Source organism: Oryctolagus cuniculus, chromosome 3, assembly GCF_964237555.1.
Source record: "Oryctolagus cuniculus chromosome 3, mOryCun1.1, whole genome shotgun sequence".
Lineage (NCBI taxonomy): Eukaryota > Metazoa > Chordata > Mammalia > Lagomorpha > Leporidae > Oryctolagus > Oryctolagus cuniculus.
This window is the reverse complement of record NC_091434.1, coordinates 108,313,097-108,332,119: the sequence shown is the minus strand read 5'-3', so window position 1 is coordinate 108,332,119 and position 19,023 is coordinate 108,313,097. Positions and strand designations below refer to the sequence as shown.

Sequence of the window (19,023 nt, the reverse complement as noted above, 5' to 3'; positions counted from 1 at the left end):
TTTGACAGGTAGAGTTATAGACAGAGAGAGAGAGACAGAGAGAAAGGTCTTCCTTCTGTTGGTTCACTCCCCAAATGGCCACTACGGCTGGCGCTGCGCCAATCCAAAGCCAGAAGCCAGGCGCTTCCTCCTGGTCTCCCATGTGGATGCAGGGGCCCAAGCACTTGGGCCATCCTCCATTGCCCTCCCGGGCCACACAGACAGTTGGACTGGAAGAGGAGCAACCGGGACTAGAACCCGGCGCCCATATGGGATGCCGGCACCACAGGAGGAGGATTACCCAAGTGAGCCACGGCGCCGGCCTGAAATGAATGAATTTGAAATGGTACAACAAAAACTATTAACCAAATCTTGTTTTATAGTCAATATATGAAATAAAGCAAATCTCCTAAATCTAAAACTGGATCCAAAAATGCATGACTTCAAATTTAAAGTAGGTAGGCTGAGTGAAACGTGAGCCATGCTTATGCCACTGCCATACAGTAGTGAATGATATTAAGTGGCTGACAAAAATCCCACCGTCCTTTGGGAGTATTGTCTAATCCTTGCTGCTCATACACACTGCAACTTCTGTAAGTAAGTGACATTTGTGAGTGCTATGCTATCATTATGGGATAAAGCATGATAACTTAAAACATTTTCATATCACATCAAGTCATATTAGCATTCATTCATTGGCTGCACTAGTTCTCAAGCTGAAAATTTCACTAAAAATCAGTCACTTCAGAAAGTTAAATAAAACATAGACAGAGCCAAACAAACCACAATGTTAAATCATACTGTTACCTAGGATTGAAAATGCCTTAAAATTTTAGAGATAAGACTGAAGAAGTAGCATTTAAAGAGGGATAACTTTTAAGTTTGTGAAACATATCAAATGACTATACAAGAATATTGGAAAAATAAGTTGGCAAGATTAATGGCACTCTGGGAAGTTTAGTACACTAAAATTAAGATTTACAATGCCAAGAACACAGTCCTTTCTACTTTCTTTTATTCCTATGACAGTACAGTCTTCAAGTATGTGCACTTACATAAATTCTACAGGAATACAACTTTAAGAAAGCTGAATCTCCTGTACATTTTTAATTTTAAAATTATTTTTATATTTTCTAATTTAAAAAAAGTCTCAAATTTTCCTATCTAGCTTTCTCCTACTTATTCCCTATAAAGAATCCTCCATCTAATTTTAAGCTCTTTTTGATGATATCTTCCATGACTGGAATATTCAAACCAATATAAAACTCAGATTATTTAAAGCTTAATCCAACATTTAAAGCTTAATCCAATGTTGAGAACATTCTTTTGGTTAGAACTCCTAGTGAGTTCTAGTAGTGCTTCATCTTTATGGAGTCACTCTCTCTCTCTGATTATCTATCTATCTACCAATTATCTGAGTAAAAGCAGGTCTTTGGCATATACCAGGTTAGGCATAGCAGTATGGTTAATTAGTTTCCCTTATGCTAAATATCTTGGTTTAGATATTTACATCAAAATACTTTCAAATATTAACAGAAAAAAGGTCCAGAAGGATCCCCTCTACCATAGTATGGCAGAGACTGCCAGTGCTTTCCCTCACGTGTATTCTTCCCTAACCTGTGTCCTTGGAATATAACACCTGATTTCTAGTGGAGCTACGAGGAAAAGAGGCTACTCCATCAGCTTCCTTCTAAGTCACAGGCAGCCATGGGATTAAGTGCAGGCAGTGAGAGGCAGTGTGTCCGTCTTCATCGGTTGACTGGAATTCAGATATGACGGAGATGCTCTAGCAGGCTTCTTAGGCAAGAAGAGAAGCTTGTGGAGTGGTATAGCAGAAAGCCAGAAGGGTCCTATGGACTCTGTGGAACTGCTGAGCTAGGCGTGGCCAGGCTGCATGAGAATACAACTGTGTATTTAAATTACTTTAAAAAAATCTTTTTATTTATTTGAAAGAATTACAGAGAGAGAGAGAGAGAGAGAGAAAGAAAGAAAGAAAGATAGATAGATAGATAGATAGATCGATCGATCGATCTTCTATTCGCTGGTTCATTCCCCAAATGGCCACAATGGCTAGGACTGGGTTAGGCTGAAGCTAGCAGCCAGGAGCTTCATCCAGGTCTCCCATGTGGGTACAGGGGCCCAAGCTCCTGGGCCATCTTCTGCTGTTTTCCCAGGCACATTAGCAGGGAGCAGGATCAGAAGTGGAGCAGTGAGGACTTGAAAAAATGCCCATGTGGGATGCTGACACTGTAGATGGTGGCTTAACCTACTATGCCACAGTGCCGACCCTTTAAATTACTCTTAATCTGAATTTGAATTCTTTGCAGCAAAACCTAATACTAAGGGACAAACCAGAACTCCAGAAAAAGTTCTGAATCAGAAGAGTTCTTTTTTCATAGGCCCTCTTGCATTACAAACCCTGAGAAAACACAACCAAGTCAGGTAAGTGCTATAAGAACAGTGTGAAAAAACTCTATGCAAACTCAAAGAACAAAAGGTCATGGACAGCTATTACAATACAATTAACTATATCCTTCATGGAAATTCTTTCCTTAAAATTTAAAAAGATTTGAGACAAAGACAATGAGACCTGTTTCTATTAAAAGTTCTGGCATTCTCAGAAATAGAATGAATATTTATAACACTAGACAACTAGATATAAAGTTATAAGTGTATAAACTGAAGTTATGGTTAGTGGCCTTTTAAAATTATCTCAACGACATTTCATTATCAAATGTAGGCCTGAAACTGCTTACCTGGCCAGCAGCCTGAATGCTTAGGATAGCCACCCGAGTATCAGGATCCTTTTGAAACTGATTGACCAGACGTATTCTTTCTGAAGATGGAACACTTCCATCTATCCTAATATAACGAGTCTAGGACCAACAAGAGAAATGGCAAAAATCAGGACAGGCCCCTAAGCACCAAACTTATTTCATTTATGAGTATTTTACAGCTTATTTTTATGGTAATATAAAAAATAGAAATTGGTTAAGATGACAGGCTGGTAAATGTTATGCAAGAAGAATCTTAACCAAGTATCTTAATAGCTTCTTGTACCAATTTCTTAGTTTTTAATCTTTTAAGCTACTTGAGGATAGTGTCTATGTCTAATTCATCTTTATACCATCAATGCCAAGGGCAAATGCCTTGTAGAGCAAGAGCTGAATCAATCTTTTTGAATTAAGCTGATGTTGTCTTAGTAAGATTCTTTGTAAACTGATATGCAAATTTAAACGATGGATCAGTTATAGGGCCACTAATTCCAAAATAAAAATAAAGCAGACAAGTGAGAAAGGAGAAAGATGATTGTGCCATGTATTACAAAGAATACTGCATTTATTTCTGAAATAGCCCAAATACTGAGAAAATAACACTTTTATTCTATCACTGAGTTATCTTTTTTTCACATTAAAAGAAACATGTGATATACTTGTCTTCATTGAGGTGGAGAACTGACACACCCACACACATCTTTAAAAAGTAGGGAAACATTAAACTGAACAGTGTTGTCTTTAAGAAAGATTTGAGTTGAGAAAAGAAAGTAATCACTGTGTATTATAATAGCTAAAAAGAACTCATTACTCAACTTTGTAAAAACAAGTATGAGGCCTGAATTTGAAGTAAATGCACCTTATGGAAAACAACTAAGGCTTTAGTTGAAACATATGAATAGTCACTTTTATAAGTATGTATTCAAATTATCACTAAATAGAATGGCCCTTACTCTCTGCCCTTGAAATGAGCGAGGCAAGGAGCTAATTAATGAACAAAAGAGCTGAGAGAGCGCCAGCAGTTTTCTGTGCTGGAGCCCTTGAACAGCTAAAACTCCACCACCTTCTGTGCTGATCCAACACGGCTACAGTCTCTTCACATCTGCTTTCCCATCATGTACGGGAGCCTTACTTCCCCAGCATGCATAAGACACCATGATGGCCACATGTATGCTGCTCCATGTGGAGATGTCCGGAGACAGCATGTGCACTGAAGATCTGCCCAAACTCTGCCCTATTCGTATATTCAATTAGACCACCAGCTTCACCAATAAAGGGGTGGCCTGAGGTTGGCTGGGGACAGATGCTACTCTTTCCTCATGGAGAGAGGCTGCCCACATATGCTCTGAATGTGTGCTATCCCTTTAGTCTGTTTAAATAAGTTCTGTTCTCATTCTTGTACTTTATCTATGTCTCTGAATTTGAAACAAAACAAATGAACCCAGCTGGGGATCCCTGTGTCCCACACAACTTTACAAAACAAATATAAATTGACTTGTGTCCCATTTAATATCTAATAGGGAAGGTTATAAAATCTTTTCATGGTCTTTCTAAGGAAAATGCATGGCCATGCTAAGGAGAGTTTGGGAGAAATTCACTTTTAACCCTATGAATACTTTTCTTTTCCTTTCAGAGTTTTATTCTTTATTTATTTGAAAGGCAGGGTTATAGGGTTTTTATTTATTTGAAAGGAGGAGAGACAGAATGGCCATAATGACTAGGGTTAGGCCAGACAGAAGCCAGGAGCCTGGAGCTTCTTCTGGGTATCCCACATGGATGCAGGGATCCAAGGATTTGGGCCATCATCTGCTGCTTTCGCAGGCACACCGACAGGGAGCTGGATGAAAGTGAAGCAGCCCAGACTTGAACCGTAGCTTAACCCATTATGCCACAATGTGGCCCCTATACTCAATCTTAATCATTTTCCAGTCTATTGTCCAGAACTGTATGACTACAGTGGGGCACCAAAACTGAATGAATTAATTCTCCCTTTTCTCTTTATGTCACCCACATTCAAGGACCACCATGTAGGCAAACAAAAATTTTAACTTTTAAGTGCCTACACCACTCTCTAACAGCACAAGAGTATCTCCAAAAATTCATGGAAAAATGGAATACAAACAGGAATTTATTTTGGTGCAAAAAAATTTTGAAACCAAGGGGGTTTTTTCATTTTATGTGTTTTTTCATGAAACTTTTGAAGACTGTTTTTACTTTTTCAGTAAGTTTGTGGGAAGTGAGCAATAGCTTTTACACTTGATCTTAACCAAAGGGCTAAGAAGTGATGAGCATTAGCTTCATTAGCTTTTAATTTGACTTATCCACGAACTTTCTGAAGTAGCCTTCTATATACATGATCAAAAACAGAATTCACAAGGAACATGACTTTAATTAATGCAGATAATCTGATAAATGGAAAATAATGATTGGTGTAAAAGGGAAAATTTAATAGTATGCCAGTATATTAACAGTTATATATTATTTCAAGAAAAATATCAAAAATAATTCATATATGGTCATCTAAAGAAGGCAAAAAAAAAGGTCCTTCAATTATGGGACTCTAATTAATGTTTAGTGTAGTAAAATTCTGCATTGTAGAAAGTATTTTGTAGAAAAATGGCAACATACCTTGTTTTCAATGACTGCTTCCGTGCAAGCTTGGAGCATGCTTAAATGGTGTGCAAAAACCAGGAATTTAAGTGAATCATTCTGGAGCATCATCTTAATATAATCCTTTACAGCTCCTGCCTAAATATGAAAAGTCCACTTATTACTGTCATAAAAATATGTGTTGCAAATCACATCAATTTCAATAGGGCAAGAAAAATGCTTCAAAAATCAATACATTTCTTTAAACTTTTAAAAGCTTTGTTCTTTAGGCGGCCTAAGAAAGTGGAAGCCCACATATAAGGCATGTGGAAGAAGAGGGAAGAAAACTGAGATAAACAAGGGCAAGACAAGAATTAGGAGAGAAAAAAATAAAAAAGACAAAAAAGAAGTGGAAATAGGCTACGGCTAAGAAGGGATTGGCAGTTTTGTTTAGAAGGCAACTTTAAAAAAAAAAGCTTACATAGAAAACTAAGTGGAATAGATTTAAGGAGAAAATGAAATGTAAAAAAATTAGATGAATAGCTTTTTTTTTTTTTTTTTAAGATTCAGTTTTTTATTTGAAAGGCAGAGTTACAGAGAGAGACAGAGAGAGATCTTGCATCTGCTGTTTCACTCCCCATGGCCACAAGGGCCAATGCTGAGCCAGGTTGAAGCCAAGGTCCAGGAGCCTCCTCTGGGTCTCCCACATGAGTTTAGGGCCCCAGCACTTGAGCCATCCTCTCAGGTCACTAGCAGGGATGCTGGACTGGAAGTGGAGCAGCCGAGACTGGAACAAGCACTCATATGGGATGCCAGTCACCCACCGCGCCACACATTGGTCCCCATTTGTTGTTTTTAAATGAGAAACTTAAAAGAATAGGAAACCTAGGACTGAAGTTTAAAGATTAAAGAGAGTATTTTTTTAACCTTAAGGAATTAAGATAGGCTTACAAACAGGCAGTTAAAGGAGATAGGCTAAGAGGACTAGAAAATGAGGGCATTTATCTTGTCTCTGAGAGGGAGGACTTTCCAGAAGAAGCTGATGTGATAGGAACAAAAGCATAGGAGGGAGGTCTGAGGAAACAGAAGGAAACACACAGAGAAATTAGGGAGTAGAAAGAAGAAAATCAGGAACAGTAACACTGGGGGCAGGCGTAGTGCTGCAGTGGGTTAAGTCATGGCTTGTGATGCCAGAATCCCATACTGGAGTGCTGGTTTGAGTCCTGGCTTCTCTGCTTCCATTCCAGCTCCCTGCTCATACGCTTAGGAAGACAGATGATGGCCCAAGTCCTGGTTTCCACCTGGCCCAGACATGGCTGGTAGATGCATCTGGGAATGAATTAGTGGATAAGAGATGAGAAGATGTCTCTCTCTCTCTAGCTCTCTTCCTATCTCTCTCTCTCTTGCTCTTGCTCTCACTCTAGCTCTTCCTCTTTCTCTGTCACTCTGCTTTTCAAATAAATCTAAGTCAAGGAGAAAAAAACTAAAGATACTGGCACGAGAGGCTTTACAACAAAATATCCCTGTCAGGTCACACTTTATTGAAGGTCACAGTCTATAAGTCATATCCATGCACAGAGTTTCCACTCAGCAGTTAGTGTCTTTCTTGTAGGAAAACAACCAAAGATCACCATGCATTTGTAGAAAGCAACCTGAATGAACAGGTAAGTTATATAAAGAGAAATAGAAGAGACTGCATAAAATAAGAACAGGATGACACAAACCTCTGCCTTTCAAATAAATAATCTCTCTTAAAAAATATTTATTTTATTTATTTGAAAGAGCTGAGGAGAGAGGTAGAGACAGGGAGAGAGATCTTCCATCCACTGTTTCACTCTCCAGATGGCTGCAACGGCTGGAGCTGCGCCCATCCGAAGCCAGGAGCCAGGAGTCTCTTCCAGGTCTCCCATGCGGGTGCAGGGGCCCAAGGACTTGGGCCATCTTCTACTGCTTTCCCAGGCCATAGCAGAGAGCTGGATCAGAAGAGGAACAGCCGGGACTAGAAACAGTGCCCATATGGGATGCCAGCACTTCAGGCCCAGGTGTTAACCCACTGGGGAACAGCACTGGCCCCTCAAATAAATAATCTTAAAATGTATCCATAGTATATCACATGGTTGAACTGTAAATATGGTAAATGTGGTCCTAATAATAATAAATTACTCTCAGAGATTAAAAATATAATAGCAGAAATTTAAAATTCATTGGAAATCTCCGAGAAAGTGAATAGAATATAAGGGCCCAGGGTAATATACATGAGTAATAGGATTTCCAGGAAACAAAATACAGTAAAATAATAGGATTTCCAGGAAATAAAAGAATAAACACAGAAGGAAAAACTAATTAAAGAAAAGGACATGAGTTTCCAAATGGAGAAGAACCCTGAGTATCCTTTACAATGAATGAAAATGGACCCAGAACAAGACTCATCAACAAAAATTTCAGAACAGTGGGGACAAAGAAATGCCTCCTTAAGCTTCTGGAGAGAGCAGGAAAAGATTCATAGGACCAAAATGAAACAAAACCCGAGTTGTATTTGGTTTCTTAACATTAAGTCAGAGAATGATTTCTAAGAATTTCAAAACCAGACAAATTAAAAATCAGGCACAAAGGTTGAGTAAAGATTTTCAAATATGCAGCATAATTCCAAATATGGAAATAAAAAATAATTTATCTTCATTGCACCCTGTCTTGGGAAGCTGCTGGAGAATGTTCTCCAGCAAAACAAGGGAGTAAACAAAGAAAATAATAACAAAGAAAGGTGATTTAGCACAAGGGAGAAGTAAAGAGACTCTCATGATGGGAGTTCTGCAGCACATTTGAGTACCAACAGTCCAGACAGGAGCTGATCAGAAGGCTCCAGGGGAAATTTCTTCTGTTTTTTTAGAAGACTTATTTATTTACTTGAGAGGCATAGTTACAGACAGAAAAAGGGAGAGCCAAAGAGAGAGGTCTTCAGTCCACTGGTTCACTTCCCAAATGGCTGCAATGGCCAGAGCTGGGCTGATCCGAAGCCAGGAGCCAGAAGCTTTTTTCAGGTCTCCCACACGGGTTCAGGGGCCCAAGCACTTGGGCCATCAGCAGGGAGCTGGATCAGAAGTGGAGCAGTCAGGACTTGAACTGGTGTTCATATATGATGCTGACGCTGCAGGCAGATACTTAACCTACTGTGCCACAGCACCAGCCCAGGGAAATTTCTTTAAGAAGATAAGCTTAATAAAATATCTAATGTTTTAATATATTGGGAGGATATTACACAGCTAGGAGAAACTTTGGTTATGATTTAGTGGTTATTACACAGAAACCTAAACAAACAGAAGAAATTAAAAAAAAAAAAAAACTATGATCTCCAAAGAAAATAATGTTACAACAGGAGCTGCCACTTGGGATCCCAACATCACATACTGGAGTGTCTGGGATTGAGACTTGCCTCTGTTTCCAATCCAGGTTCCTGCTAATGCACACCCAGGGAGGCAGAGATAATGGCCCAAGTATTGAGTCCCTGCAACCTATGTTAGAGACCCAGATGGAGTTACTGGCTTCTGGCTTTGCCCTGGTCCAGCCATGGCTGTTGTGGGCATTTGGGCAGTGAACCAGTAGGTCAAATATTTCTCTCACTGTCTCTCCCTCTCTGTCACTGTGCCTTTCAAGTAAATGATAGATCTTCAAAAAAATTCATAGAATAACAATTGATTCATCTGTAAATATGGTAATCTTGGTTCTAATGGGATATCTGGTGAATACTGATCAAGTCCAAACTGGTACATGTTGCTATAAAAATCAATAAAACTCTAACTATCCACCACTTTGATGGATATACTGGAACAGGAAACAAGGTATGTGTAGGATGGTGGGTAAAGAGCTAACATTTTTTTTTTTTTTTGACAGGCAGAGTGGACAGTGAGAGAGAGACAGAGAGAAAGGTCTTCCTTTGCCGTTGGTTCACCCTCCAATGGCCGCCGAGGCCAGCGCACTGCGGCCGGCGCACCATGCTGATCCAAAGGCGGGAGCCAGGGGCTTCTCCTGGTCTTCCATGGGGTGCAGGGCCCAAGCACTTGGGCCATCCTCCACTGCACTCCCTGGCCACAGCAGAGAGCTGGCCTGGAAGAAGGGCAACCGGGACAGAATCCAGTGCCCCGACCGGGACTAGAACCCGGTGTGCCGGCGCCGCAAGGTGGAGGATTAGCCTAGTGAGCCGCGGCGCCGGCCAAGAGCTAACATTTTATCTTCCATATTGAAAAGCCAATTGATGACAGTTAAAATTATAGAGTAAGCAGTAATACAAATGAACAAGCAATATAAGCACAGTGTTGGAGGGATTTGATGTAAACATTTTAAAAATCAGCTGGAAGGGCAAGTGGTTGTCTTTGGGGAACAAGCTTAGGAGGCTGTTAGTTTTTGGAATAGCTCTTTCTGGTTATTAAATATGAGATACACAGTTATGATAATATAAAAATTTAAGAAAGAGGGCATTTCAAAATTGAAAAATGTCTTCTTAAAATTAATGCATATGACTGTAAAAGTCCCAAGATTGATTCTGCAATCTACACTTCACATGTATAAATTCTCTAAATAACAGAACTTCATCACACAATGAAACTGCAGGTTGTTAAGAACTTTAGCCTTGGATTTCAGTGTCTCAGAAAGTAGAAATGAAGCCCTCTCAAAACAAGGAACTATAAATTCAGGATATGTTGCCATGGCAACTGAACCACTTTAATAAAGTGCATGTTTGCCTAAAGAGCTATATTTACTGTGATAAGCCTTTTCAAAAAGTACATGTCAAGTTGGAGCATTTTTAAGGCACAGTACATTCATTACTCCCTAGTCCAGACTAACAAACTATATAATCACTGTACCCTGAGCCTCAGATGCAATCACCCTCCTCTTCCCAAGTGAGGTATTTCTGCCAGAGTTCTCTCTTCTGTTCCCTTCCCCATCACAGCCAGAGCTACTAATGCCAAGGCTCAAGCCCTTTGCTCCATTCCTTCCAACCACTGCTGAGAGAGGCTTATGGTTACTATTAATATTAAAAGTTTAATTACATAACTGACTAATAGGCTCTTGGGACTAAACTAGTAACTTTGTCATTGGTGATGCTGCTTCCTAAGAGATTATTTATTACCAAAATACCCACTTCACAAGTGAATTCTTAGGTTTCTCTTAGGTCTATAAGTTGGGAATTGCGCAGGTTTGCATTTTAAAGAGCACCTCTGGACTATCTTGATTTTATTCTAATCAAAACTGTCACTGCATTTCTGATTTTAAATGATCTGAACAGGAACTTGCTTGTGAGCTCTCTTAAATGCACAGTATGTGGAATGGCAGGTCCTGATAATGATCCGCATCTTCTTTAAGCAGATTCAGGTTTTGCAGAAGTTGTAGAAAATGCATGTGTTTGCAACTCTTATTTTAATTTACTTAAGTTCATCTGTTACTAATAGTTCTACTAGCAGAAGTTCTAATTTAAGTAATTAATGCAGAATATACATGATCCCATTTAAAGAAAAAGAAGTGTGTGTTAATATTTTTTTTCAGTGAATACGTATACAACATACTTTCTAAAGTACAAGTGGTTAAAGAAAACCTACCCTGCATTAAAGATCTGATGAAAGTTATTTGATTTTAAATGGTCAGCTTTTTGTCAAATAATGAGAAAAAAAAAAAAGAATAAAAGAAACCTCAAGTCTGAGCTATGCCAGACTCACCTCTGATCAAACTTCAGTGAGACTCCTCTGAGCCCTCTTCTCAATTAAGCCTTGATCCTGGCCTCTTGGGTCAATCCTGTTCTTGCCAGGCCTTCAGAGACCACTCTTAGCAAGAACCTTGTTAATTCAGTTTAGTAAGAATCTCCCTACCTTTGATATCTGATCAAGCTCCTCATTCTCCACTTTTGATGTGGAAGTCCTTGTCCTATCTTTAGAAAGCATTTTCTTCAATCTACTTAGCAAGACTCTCTTGACTTTGATGTCTCCTCTTAGAAATTTTCCTCCTAGTGACCCGCCTCAATTCACTCACTGGTATAATTCCCCATTGCTTCCTTCTTGTGTTTGGTATAGAGCCTGCCCTCTCTGCTCTGTTGCAATAGAGTTGACCCCTAATACAACAGTCTTGAATAAAGCCTTCTTCACTGCTTTAACACTGCGAGAATAATTTTTTCAGCAACAGGCATAACTTCCAGCTAAGGGAGTGTGAGCACAAAAGAAGCTTCCCTTAAGTCTTGAAGTCCTCAGAACCCAGACGAAATGGGAGTTTTGCTCACCTGTCTGGTGGTCACAGGCTTTAAGGAAAGTTTTAAAGCCCCCTTTAATTAGCCAGAGGTGAATCATTATGCCTAGCATTTCTATAAGTAATTCTAATATGACAACTGGGGATTTTGCTGGGGGCTACAAAAAACAGTCACTGACAAAGGGACTATAAGGAACACTGTTCTTTGCTTTTGGACATAATGACCCACACTTGAAATCTGATATCCTGGAACTGCAGCAGTCATTGTGGGGCTACAATGGGAACTGTTGACAGTAAGCAGTGAACCAAAAAACAGCCTTATTGAGATATAATTCACATACCACAACACTCACCCTTTTAAAGGGTACAATTCAATGGCTTCTAGTATGTTCACAAAGTTATATATCCATCATTACAATCAATTTTAGAAGATTTCATTATCCTAAGAAAGATTCTCATTACTCTCAGCTGTCACCCCCTCCCAACTCCCATCTCCCCATTACTGCCAGCTCTAGGCAGCCACTAATCTACTTTCTATCTCTGGATTTGATTATTTTGGACATCTGAGGTAAATGGAACTATATAAATGTCATAGGTTTTTTGTGATTGGCTTCTTTCTAAAAAATTATTTATTTTCATTTTATTTGAAAAGTGGAGAGACAGAAACAGAGAGATCTTTCATCTGATGGTTTAGTCCCCAAATGCAGGCAACATACAGGTCTGAGCTGGGCTAAAGCCAGGAGCCTAGAACTCAATTTGGATCTCCCATATGTATGGTAGGAATCTAAGTCCTTGGGTCATTTATTTGTTGCATCCCATGATGTGCATTTGCAAGGAGTTGGATTGGAAGCAGAGTAGCCACGAACCCTAATAGGAGATTTGAACATACCAAATATCAAATTAACTACTATACCAAACATTTACCCTGCCAGGCTTCTTTAATTTAGCATAATATTTTCAGTCTATGTTATAGCATTTAATTTTGATTGCCAAATAATATTCTATTGTATGAATATAAGCGCACACATACACACACACAATGTACAGACTTAATTTTCCACGCCTAAAGTGGGATGCTGGAAAAAGTCCCTAATTGGAAAACAGGCATCATTTCCATCTATGGTCACTAATAAATATTAAATATATTCAGCTCTCCCAGTGGACTGATGGCTAAGCACATGGACTCTAATCTTGGCTCCATCATTTATAAGCTGAAAGACACTGAGAAAGTCACTTAATCTCTGTGCTTTACTTTCCCCTCCTATACAAGGAAATAGAAGTACCTACACCTCTGAGGGTTGTGGTAAGAATTAAGCTGGCATACAAAGTATGTTTGGAATAGTGCTTAGCACATAGGAAACACTGTGGAATTGTTTTCTTTTATTATTTTTTTTTCAGTGAAATGAAAAAGCAACTTCAACCTTTTCCCACTTTCTTCAAAATTAGAGCCTGTGACTCCTGGCTCGCAAATCTCTTGCTGCCCAGAGAAAATAAAAAGCATCACCTCAAAAATCCCATTACTTTCACTTATCTTCACTTCCTTCCCTTTTGTAACAAGAGTGGTAATTCTCTTCTCTAAGGCCAAACCCTACAATTTGTGATTCCAAATCCACCATTCCTACCACCTCAAAAACTTTACACTGCTTCTCCTTGATTGGTTACCTCTTAATCTTCCATAAGGCCTTCTTTCTTCCCACACTGCTACACAGCTAGCACACTCTCTTCACTCCAGTACAATGATAACATCAGCAACCAGCATTGTGGGGTAAACTGCTGCCTGATACAGCAGCATCACAAACAGGTACCGATTCTTACCTGGCTGCTCCAATCCAGCTCCCTACTAATGGCCTGGTAAAAGCAGTAGACAACAGCCCAAGTACTTGGATCCCTGCCAGCCAAGTGGGAGACCCAAAAGAAGCTTCAGGCTTATGCTTAGCCCTGCCCTGACCATTTGGGGTCATTTGAAGAGTGAAACAGTGGATGAAAGGTCTCTCTCTCTCTCCCCCTAACTCTAATTTTTAAATAAGTAAATACATCCTTTAAAAAAATCACTGCTTCACTTGCACTTTTGCACTGATTATTACTGAGCAGCTTCTACTAATGAACAGGAGGCAGACTACCCTGTTAGAGCCAGGGACCCTGCCCTAAGCAACAGAACTGGCACAAGGGACCCTCTTCAGTCTCATATCCTCCCAGGCCCTAAGCAGCAGGGGATACGGCAGTGACCTCATTCTACATCACTAAAAATTATAAATAAGGTTCCACCTGCTAGGGCAATTAAAGAGGAAACACACTTTGTGCATAATAGAATCATGTTTAAAATAATTTGCCTTCTGGATAGTTTTTAAGGCACTAAGGAATGCTGCCATCCCCAAAGTGACAAGAAATTCTAAATTATGGGTTAGTCTTAATCATTTCCATAGAAAAGAACTGACATTTCTTTTAAAGTGGTTTTCTCTAAAAATGAGAGGCTGTAATGTACCTGAAAATAACTGAGAGCTGGCTAAACCATACATACCACTTCCATGTCTCATTAGTAGTAGAATATTATGATCTTAAATCTGCAGAATCTGTTCAGTTAATCCATTGTACTCTCAAGAAATATTATGAAACAATAACAATAATGATCCAGAAGAAAAGTAATTCTCCCTAATTATCTGATTTCCTCACTAACTGACTTTTTAAGAAAGATTATTTACTTTTTTTTTTTTTTTTTGACAGGCAGAGTGGACAGTGAAGAGACAGAGAGAAAGGTCTTCCTTTGCTGTTGATTCACCCTCCAATGGCCACCGTGGCCAGCGCACCGCACCTATCCAAAGGCAGGAGCCAGGTGTTTCTCCTGGTCTCCCATGGGGTGCAGGGCCCAAGCACTTGGGCCATCTTCAATATGCACTCCCTGGCCACAGCAGAGAGCTGGCCTGGAAGAGGGGCAACCGGGACAGAATCCGGTGCCCCAACTGGGACTAGAACCCGGTGTGCTGGCGCCGCAAGACAGAGGATTAGCCTACTGAGCCGCGGCGCCAGCTTATTTACTTTGATTTTATTTGAAAGACACCCCCCAAATACCCACAACAGTGAGGGCTGGGCCAACCTGAAGCCAGGAGTCCAGAACTCCATCCAGCTCCTCCAGACAGGTGACAGGGACCCAAGCACTTCAGTAATTATCCACTGCCTCCCAGGAAGCATTAGCAGAAAGCTGGATCAGAAGCTGGACTCAAACCAGGCACTCCAACACGGGATACAGGTGTCCCAAGCTGCAACTTAAGACACTGTGCCAAATGCCTGCCCCACTAATCAACTTTTTATTGGTACTGTTATTTTAGGTTTATTTCCTTTATATGCTACTTTTCATTATTATTGTTTGCCATTATTAAATTTCTTTTCAGTAAGAAATACATGGAAAAGAGATCATAATATAATAACATTAGAGAGACTTTGAAAAAACATGTTTAAAACATACTTTTGTCCTTCTAAGTTCAAGCACCTCCAAAGACAGACGAGGGGGACAGTGCTGTGGCACAGTGGGCTAAGCGTCTGCCTGTGGTGCTGGAATCCCACATGGGCACACCAGTTCATGTCCCAGCTGCCCTTCTTGGGATACAGCTCTCTGCTGTGTCCTGGGAAAGCAGTAGAAGATGGCCTAGGTGTTTGGACCCCTGCACCTGCATGGGAGGCCTGGAAGCAGCTCCTGGCTCCTGGCTTCACATTGGCTCAGCTCTAGCCATTGTAGCCATCTTGGGAATGAACTAACAGATGGAAGGCTTATCTCTCTGTCTCTTCCTCTGTCTGTAATTCTCTCTCTCAAATACATAAATAATCTAAAAAAAAAAAAAGACAAGGATAACTATTTATAAAGCATATAGTTGACATATGCCAATACATAATTGTATAGTATAGCACTGTGTGTGTATTAAATTTCATCATATCAATATGACCTAATTTACTGACATTACCTAATTTGAAGCACTGGTATGTATTCCTGTCTGCCTAGGAGTTGTTGTAGGTTATGAGGAAAATAAAAGATTATAGCAGAGAAAGAAACTATTCTGGAGATCTGTAACATTAGGATAGATGGAAACACACTTGTCTGGGGGACTTTTGGCATTACTTTGCCTACAACAAAGGAAGAGAAAAGACAGTCACCAGAGTTCCTTTCTAGGTCCAGTGCTCTGTAACCACAGTTAATAAACAGTGTTAAAACAATCATAGAAAAGGATAGGAAAAGCATTCACTCCCCTAGAAGATCTGATGAGAATAAGATTTTTTTTTAATTAATTAATTTTTTTTTATTTTTTGACAGGCAGAGTGGACAGTGAGAGAGACAGAGAGAAAGGTCTTCCTTTGCCGTTGGTTCACCCTCCAATGGCACCGCGGCCAGCGCGCTGTGGCCGGCGCACCGCGCTGATCCGATGGCAGGAGCCAGGTACTTCTCCTGGTCTCCCATGGGGTGCAGGGCCCAAGCACCTGGGCCATCCTCCACTGTACTCCCTGGCCACAGCAGAGAGCTGGCCTGGAAGAGGGGGAACCGGGACAGAATCCGGTGCCCCGACTGGGACTAGAACCCGGTGTGCCGGCACCGCAAGGCGGAGGATTAGCCTAGTGAGCCGCGGTGCCAGCCCTGGCTGCTCCACTTCTGATCCAGCTCCCTGCTCATGAGCCCGGGAAAGCAGAAGAAGATGGCCCCTGCACCCGCACGGGAGACTCAGAAGAAGCTCCTTAATCCTGGCTTTGGATCAGACCAACCCCAGCCACTGGGACCATTTGGGGAGTGAACAAGCAGATGGAAGATCTCTCTCTCTCTCTCAGTAACTCTGCCTTTCAAATAAAACAACTTTTAAAAGAGAATATCCTATAAGTGTACACTTACCCACAAAACCAAATTTACCTGAAAACTCATTATTTTCTCCTTATTCTTATCAAGATTTTCAAAATTTACATGAACCATCATTAACTAGTTTCAAATGATCTTTAAATTCCTCCAGAGAATTTTCAAATGATTCAGTGAAAAGAACAGCATTTTTAAGAAGATGTTGCAGAGTACAAAGAAACCTATTATCCAACAGCTCGGAATTTGGTGAGTTTGGCACAGAACCTACTTAACAGAGGTCTGGGCACAAAATAGACCTCCTATGTTTTCCCTTTCTAGTTAATGGCACAAACATCAACCCAGTCAACCGAACAAGAAATCTGGATTCTACCTTTTCTTTCCCTTCCACACAGTCAGTCACCAACATCTACTGATAATATTGTCTTAGAACCTCTTGAATAATTTCTTTCTTTCCAGTTAAGATGTGGGGCAGTTATTGCCCTGGTCTCGATCATGAATATTGTTAATGTAGATTAACAGTGCTGTATCCCAAATGGATTCTTTGCCAATAGGTTTATTTCCACATAATTCACACAGCTGTAGTTATCCTTCTCCAATACAAACTTAATCATTTCATTCTATTATGCTGGGCTGGGCCTGAATGCCAAGCACTCAAATGTGACCTTCATGATTGCTCCCTGCTGTTGGAGATCTCCTGTCCAGTTCCAGTCAGAACTGATGCTTAACAATCTATATTGCAGCAATTTTGACCTCCCTAAATGTACCATTTCTGGTTAATCTTTGTCAATTTGTGCAAACTAGTTTCTATCTGCTTGAAATACACTCAATTAGCCCTATCTCTTTTCTGTTTTACTCCCTCCATCGTTGGTTGAATAGATGTTACTTGCTCATTCCTTGGGACGTCTTTCCTGCACCCACCCTGTACTCTACTGGGGCCGGCGCTGTGGTGAAGCGGGTTAAGCCCTGGCCAGAAGCGCCGGCAATCCCATAGGGTTGCTGGTTCGAGTCCCGGCTGCTCCTCTTCCAATCCAGCTCTTTGCTATGGCATGGGATAGCAGAGAAAGATAGCCCAAGTGCTTGGGCCCCTGCACCCACATGGGAGACCCATAAGAATCTCCTGGCTCCTGGCTTCAGATGGGCACAGCTCTAGCTGTTGCGGCCATCTGGGGAGTGAACCAGCAGATGGCAGACCTCTCTCTCTGTCTCTACCTCTTTCTGAAATTCTTTCAAATAAATAAAATAAATCTTTTTTTAAAAAGTACTCTACTATAGTAAAATGTACTGGCTTCCTAAAAAGATTACAAGTTCCCTGAGAGGTAGACACATCTTGTTCACCATGCTTCCTTAGCACCTTGCTACACAGTAAACAAATATTGACTGAATTAATCCATAAAGCACTTCAGTCAAAGAATGGTAGTATCATCACTAAGTATGCATACAATATAATAACCAAAGTATAATCTGTGGTATTTCAAGTAGATTTTCAGTGTGGCTTAGGAGAACTCTGAAGCACATTTTTTAAGCAAAAATGATATTAAACATAGATGATAACTAGCTACCTCCTGCAAAGCCTATTTAGTCTATAATGTAGGTGATTTGTGTTATTTATAGTTACTAAACTTCAACTATTACATATCAGTAATATTTCTGGGAAAAGTATACTAAATTTCATTGTGGTAATGCCATGAACTAATTACCACTGGCTGCAGCCTAGCCTTAGAAATACACAATTCTGGGGCTGGCATTATGGCATAATGGGTTAAGCTGCGCCTGTAATGCCAGCAGCCCATATGGGCACCGGTTCATGTCCCAGATGCTCCACCTTTGATCCAGCTCTCTGCTAATGCATCTGGGAAAGCAGCAGATGGCCCAACTGCTTGGCCCCCTGCACCCAGGTGGGAGACCTGGATGAAGCTCCTGGCTCTTGGCTTCAGCCTAGGCCAGACCTAGCTGCTGTGGCCATTTAAATAGTGAAACAGTGGATGGAAGATCTCTATATCCCCCCACACCTCATCCCATAACTCTGCTTTTCAAGTAAATAAAATAAATCTTAAAAAAGTATACAGTTCCTATACAGTTCCAGTTTATGTAGGTAGTTAGGGACAGAGGTTCCAACACAGAGGGAATAAGAAATGTCTAGGGGTTCTAGAGAATTAGGGTGGCAAGGACTGCTATTAATATTTGAGAACATACCCAATTTAGGAAAATTTGACTTTTATTTTCCTTTCTTTTCCTTAAAAGATCTTAGGAATTGTAACTGATTTCCCAGTGATTATCACCATTTCTAACTTTCCATTAGGATTTCCTTCCACAGATAAAAAATGACCTAAAAAGTTCACATGCATTCACATTTTCTTTCCCTTAAGCAAGGATTTTGAAGTCAGTATAATTAATACCAAGTACAAAGAAAGCTAAGTAAGTAAACAAGCAAAAAACAAGGTAGTTATTAACTTCAGGAGAAACAATAGGTGTCAAAGAAAAGAAATGTAATTATAGCTCAACTGTGAAATGTTTAACAGAGTCATTACTGGAAACAATGAACACTGATCAAACCAAAAATTATGATCAACCAGATTATGATATGGGAAAACAGAGCAGGGCAAAATGTATTGCAAATATTTTCCA

At 40.2% G+C, this 19,023-nt stretch overlaps 1 protein-coding gene across 14 annotated transcripts in view; it reads right to left on the bottom strand.

Moving 5' to 3' along the window:
* Window positions 1–19,023, bottom strand: part of ZRANB3 (zinc finger RANBP2-type containing 3) — a 303,637-nt gene that overhangs the window by 65,423 nt on the left and 219,191 nt on the right. For all 14 annotated transcript variants that reach the window (XM_070070992.1, XM_070070995.1, XM_070071000.1 and 11 more), the window contains 2 exons: window positions 5,382–5,501; window positions 2,736–2,855 (listed from right to left, as the gene is read on the bottom strand). In XM_070070992.1, coding sequence (XP_069927093.1) covers window positions 2,736–2,855; window positions 5,382–5,501 — 240 coding nt within the window. The remainder of the gene's footprint in view (window positions 1–2,735; window positions 2,856–5,381; window positions 5,502–19,023) is intronic.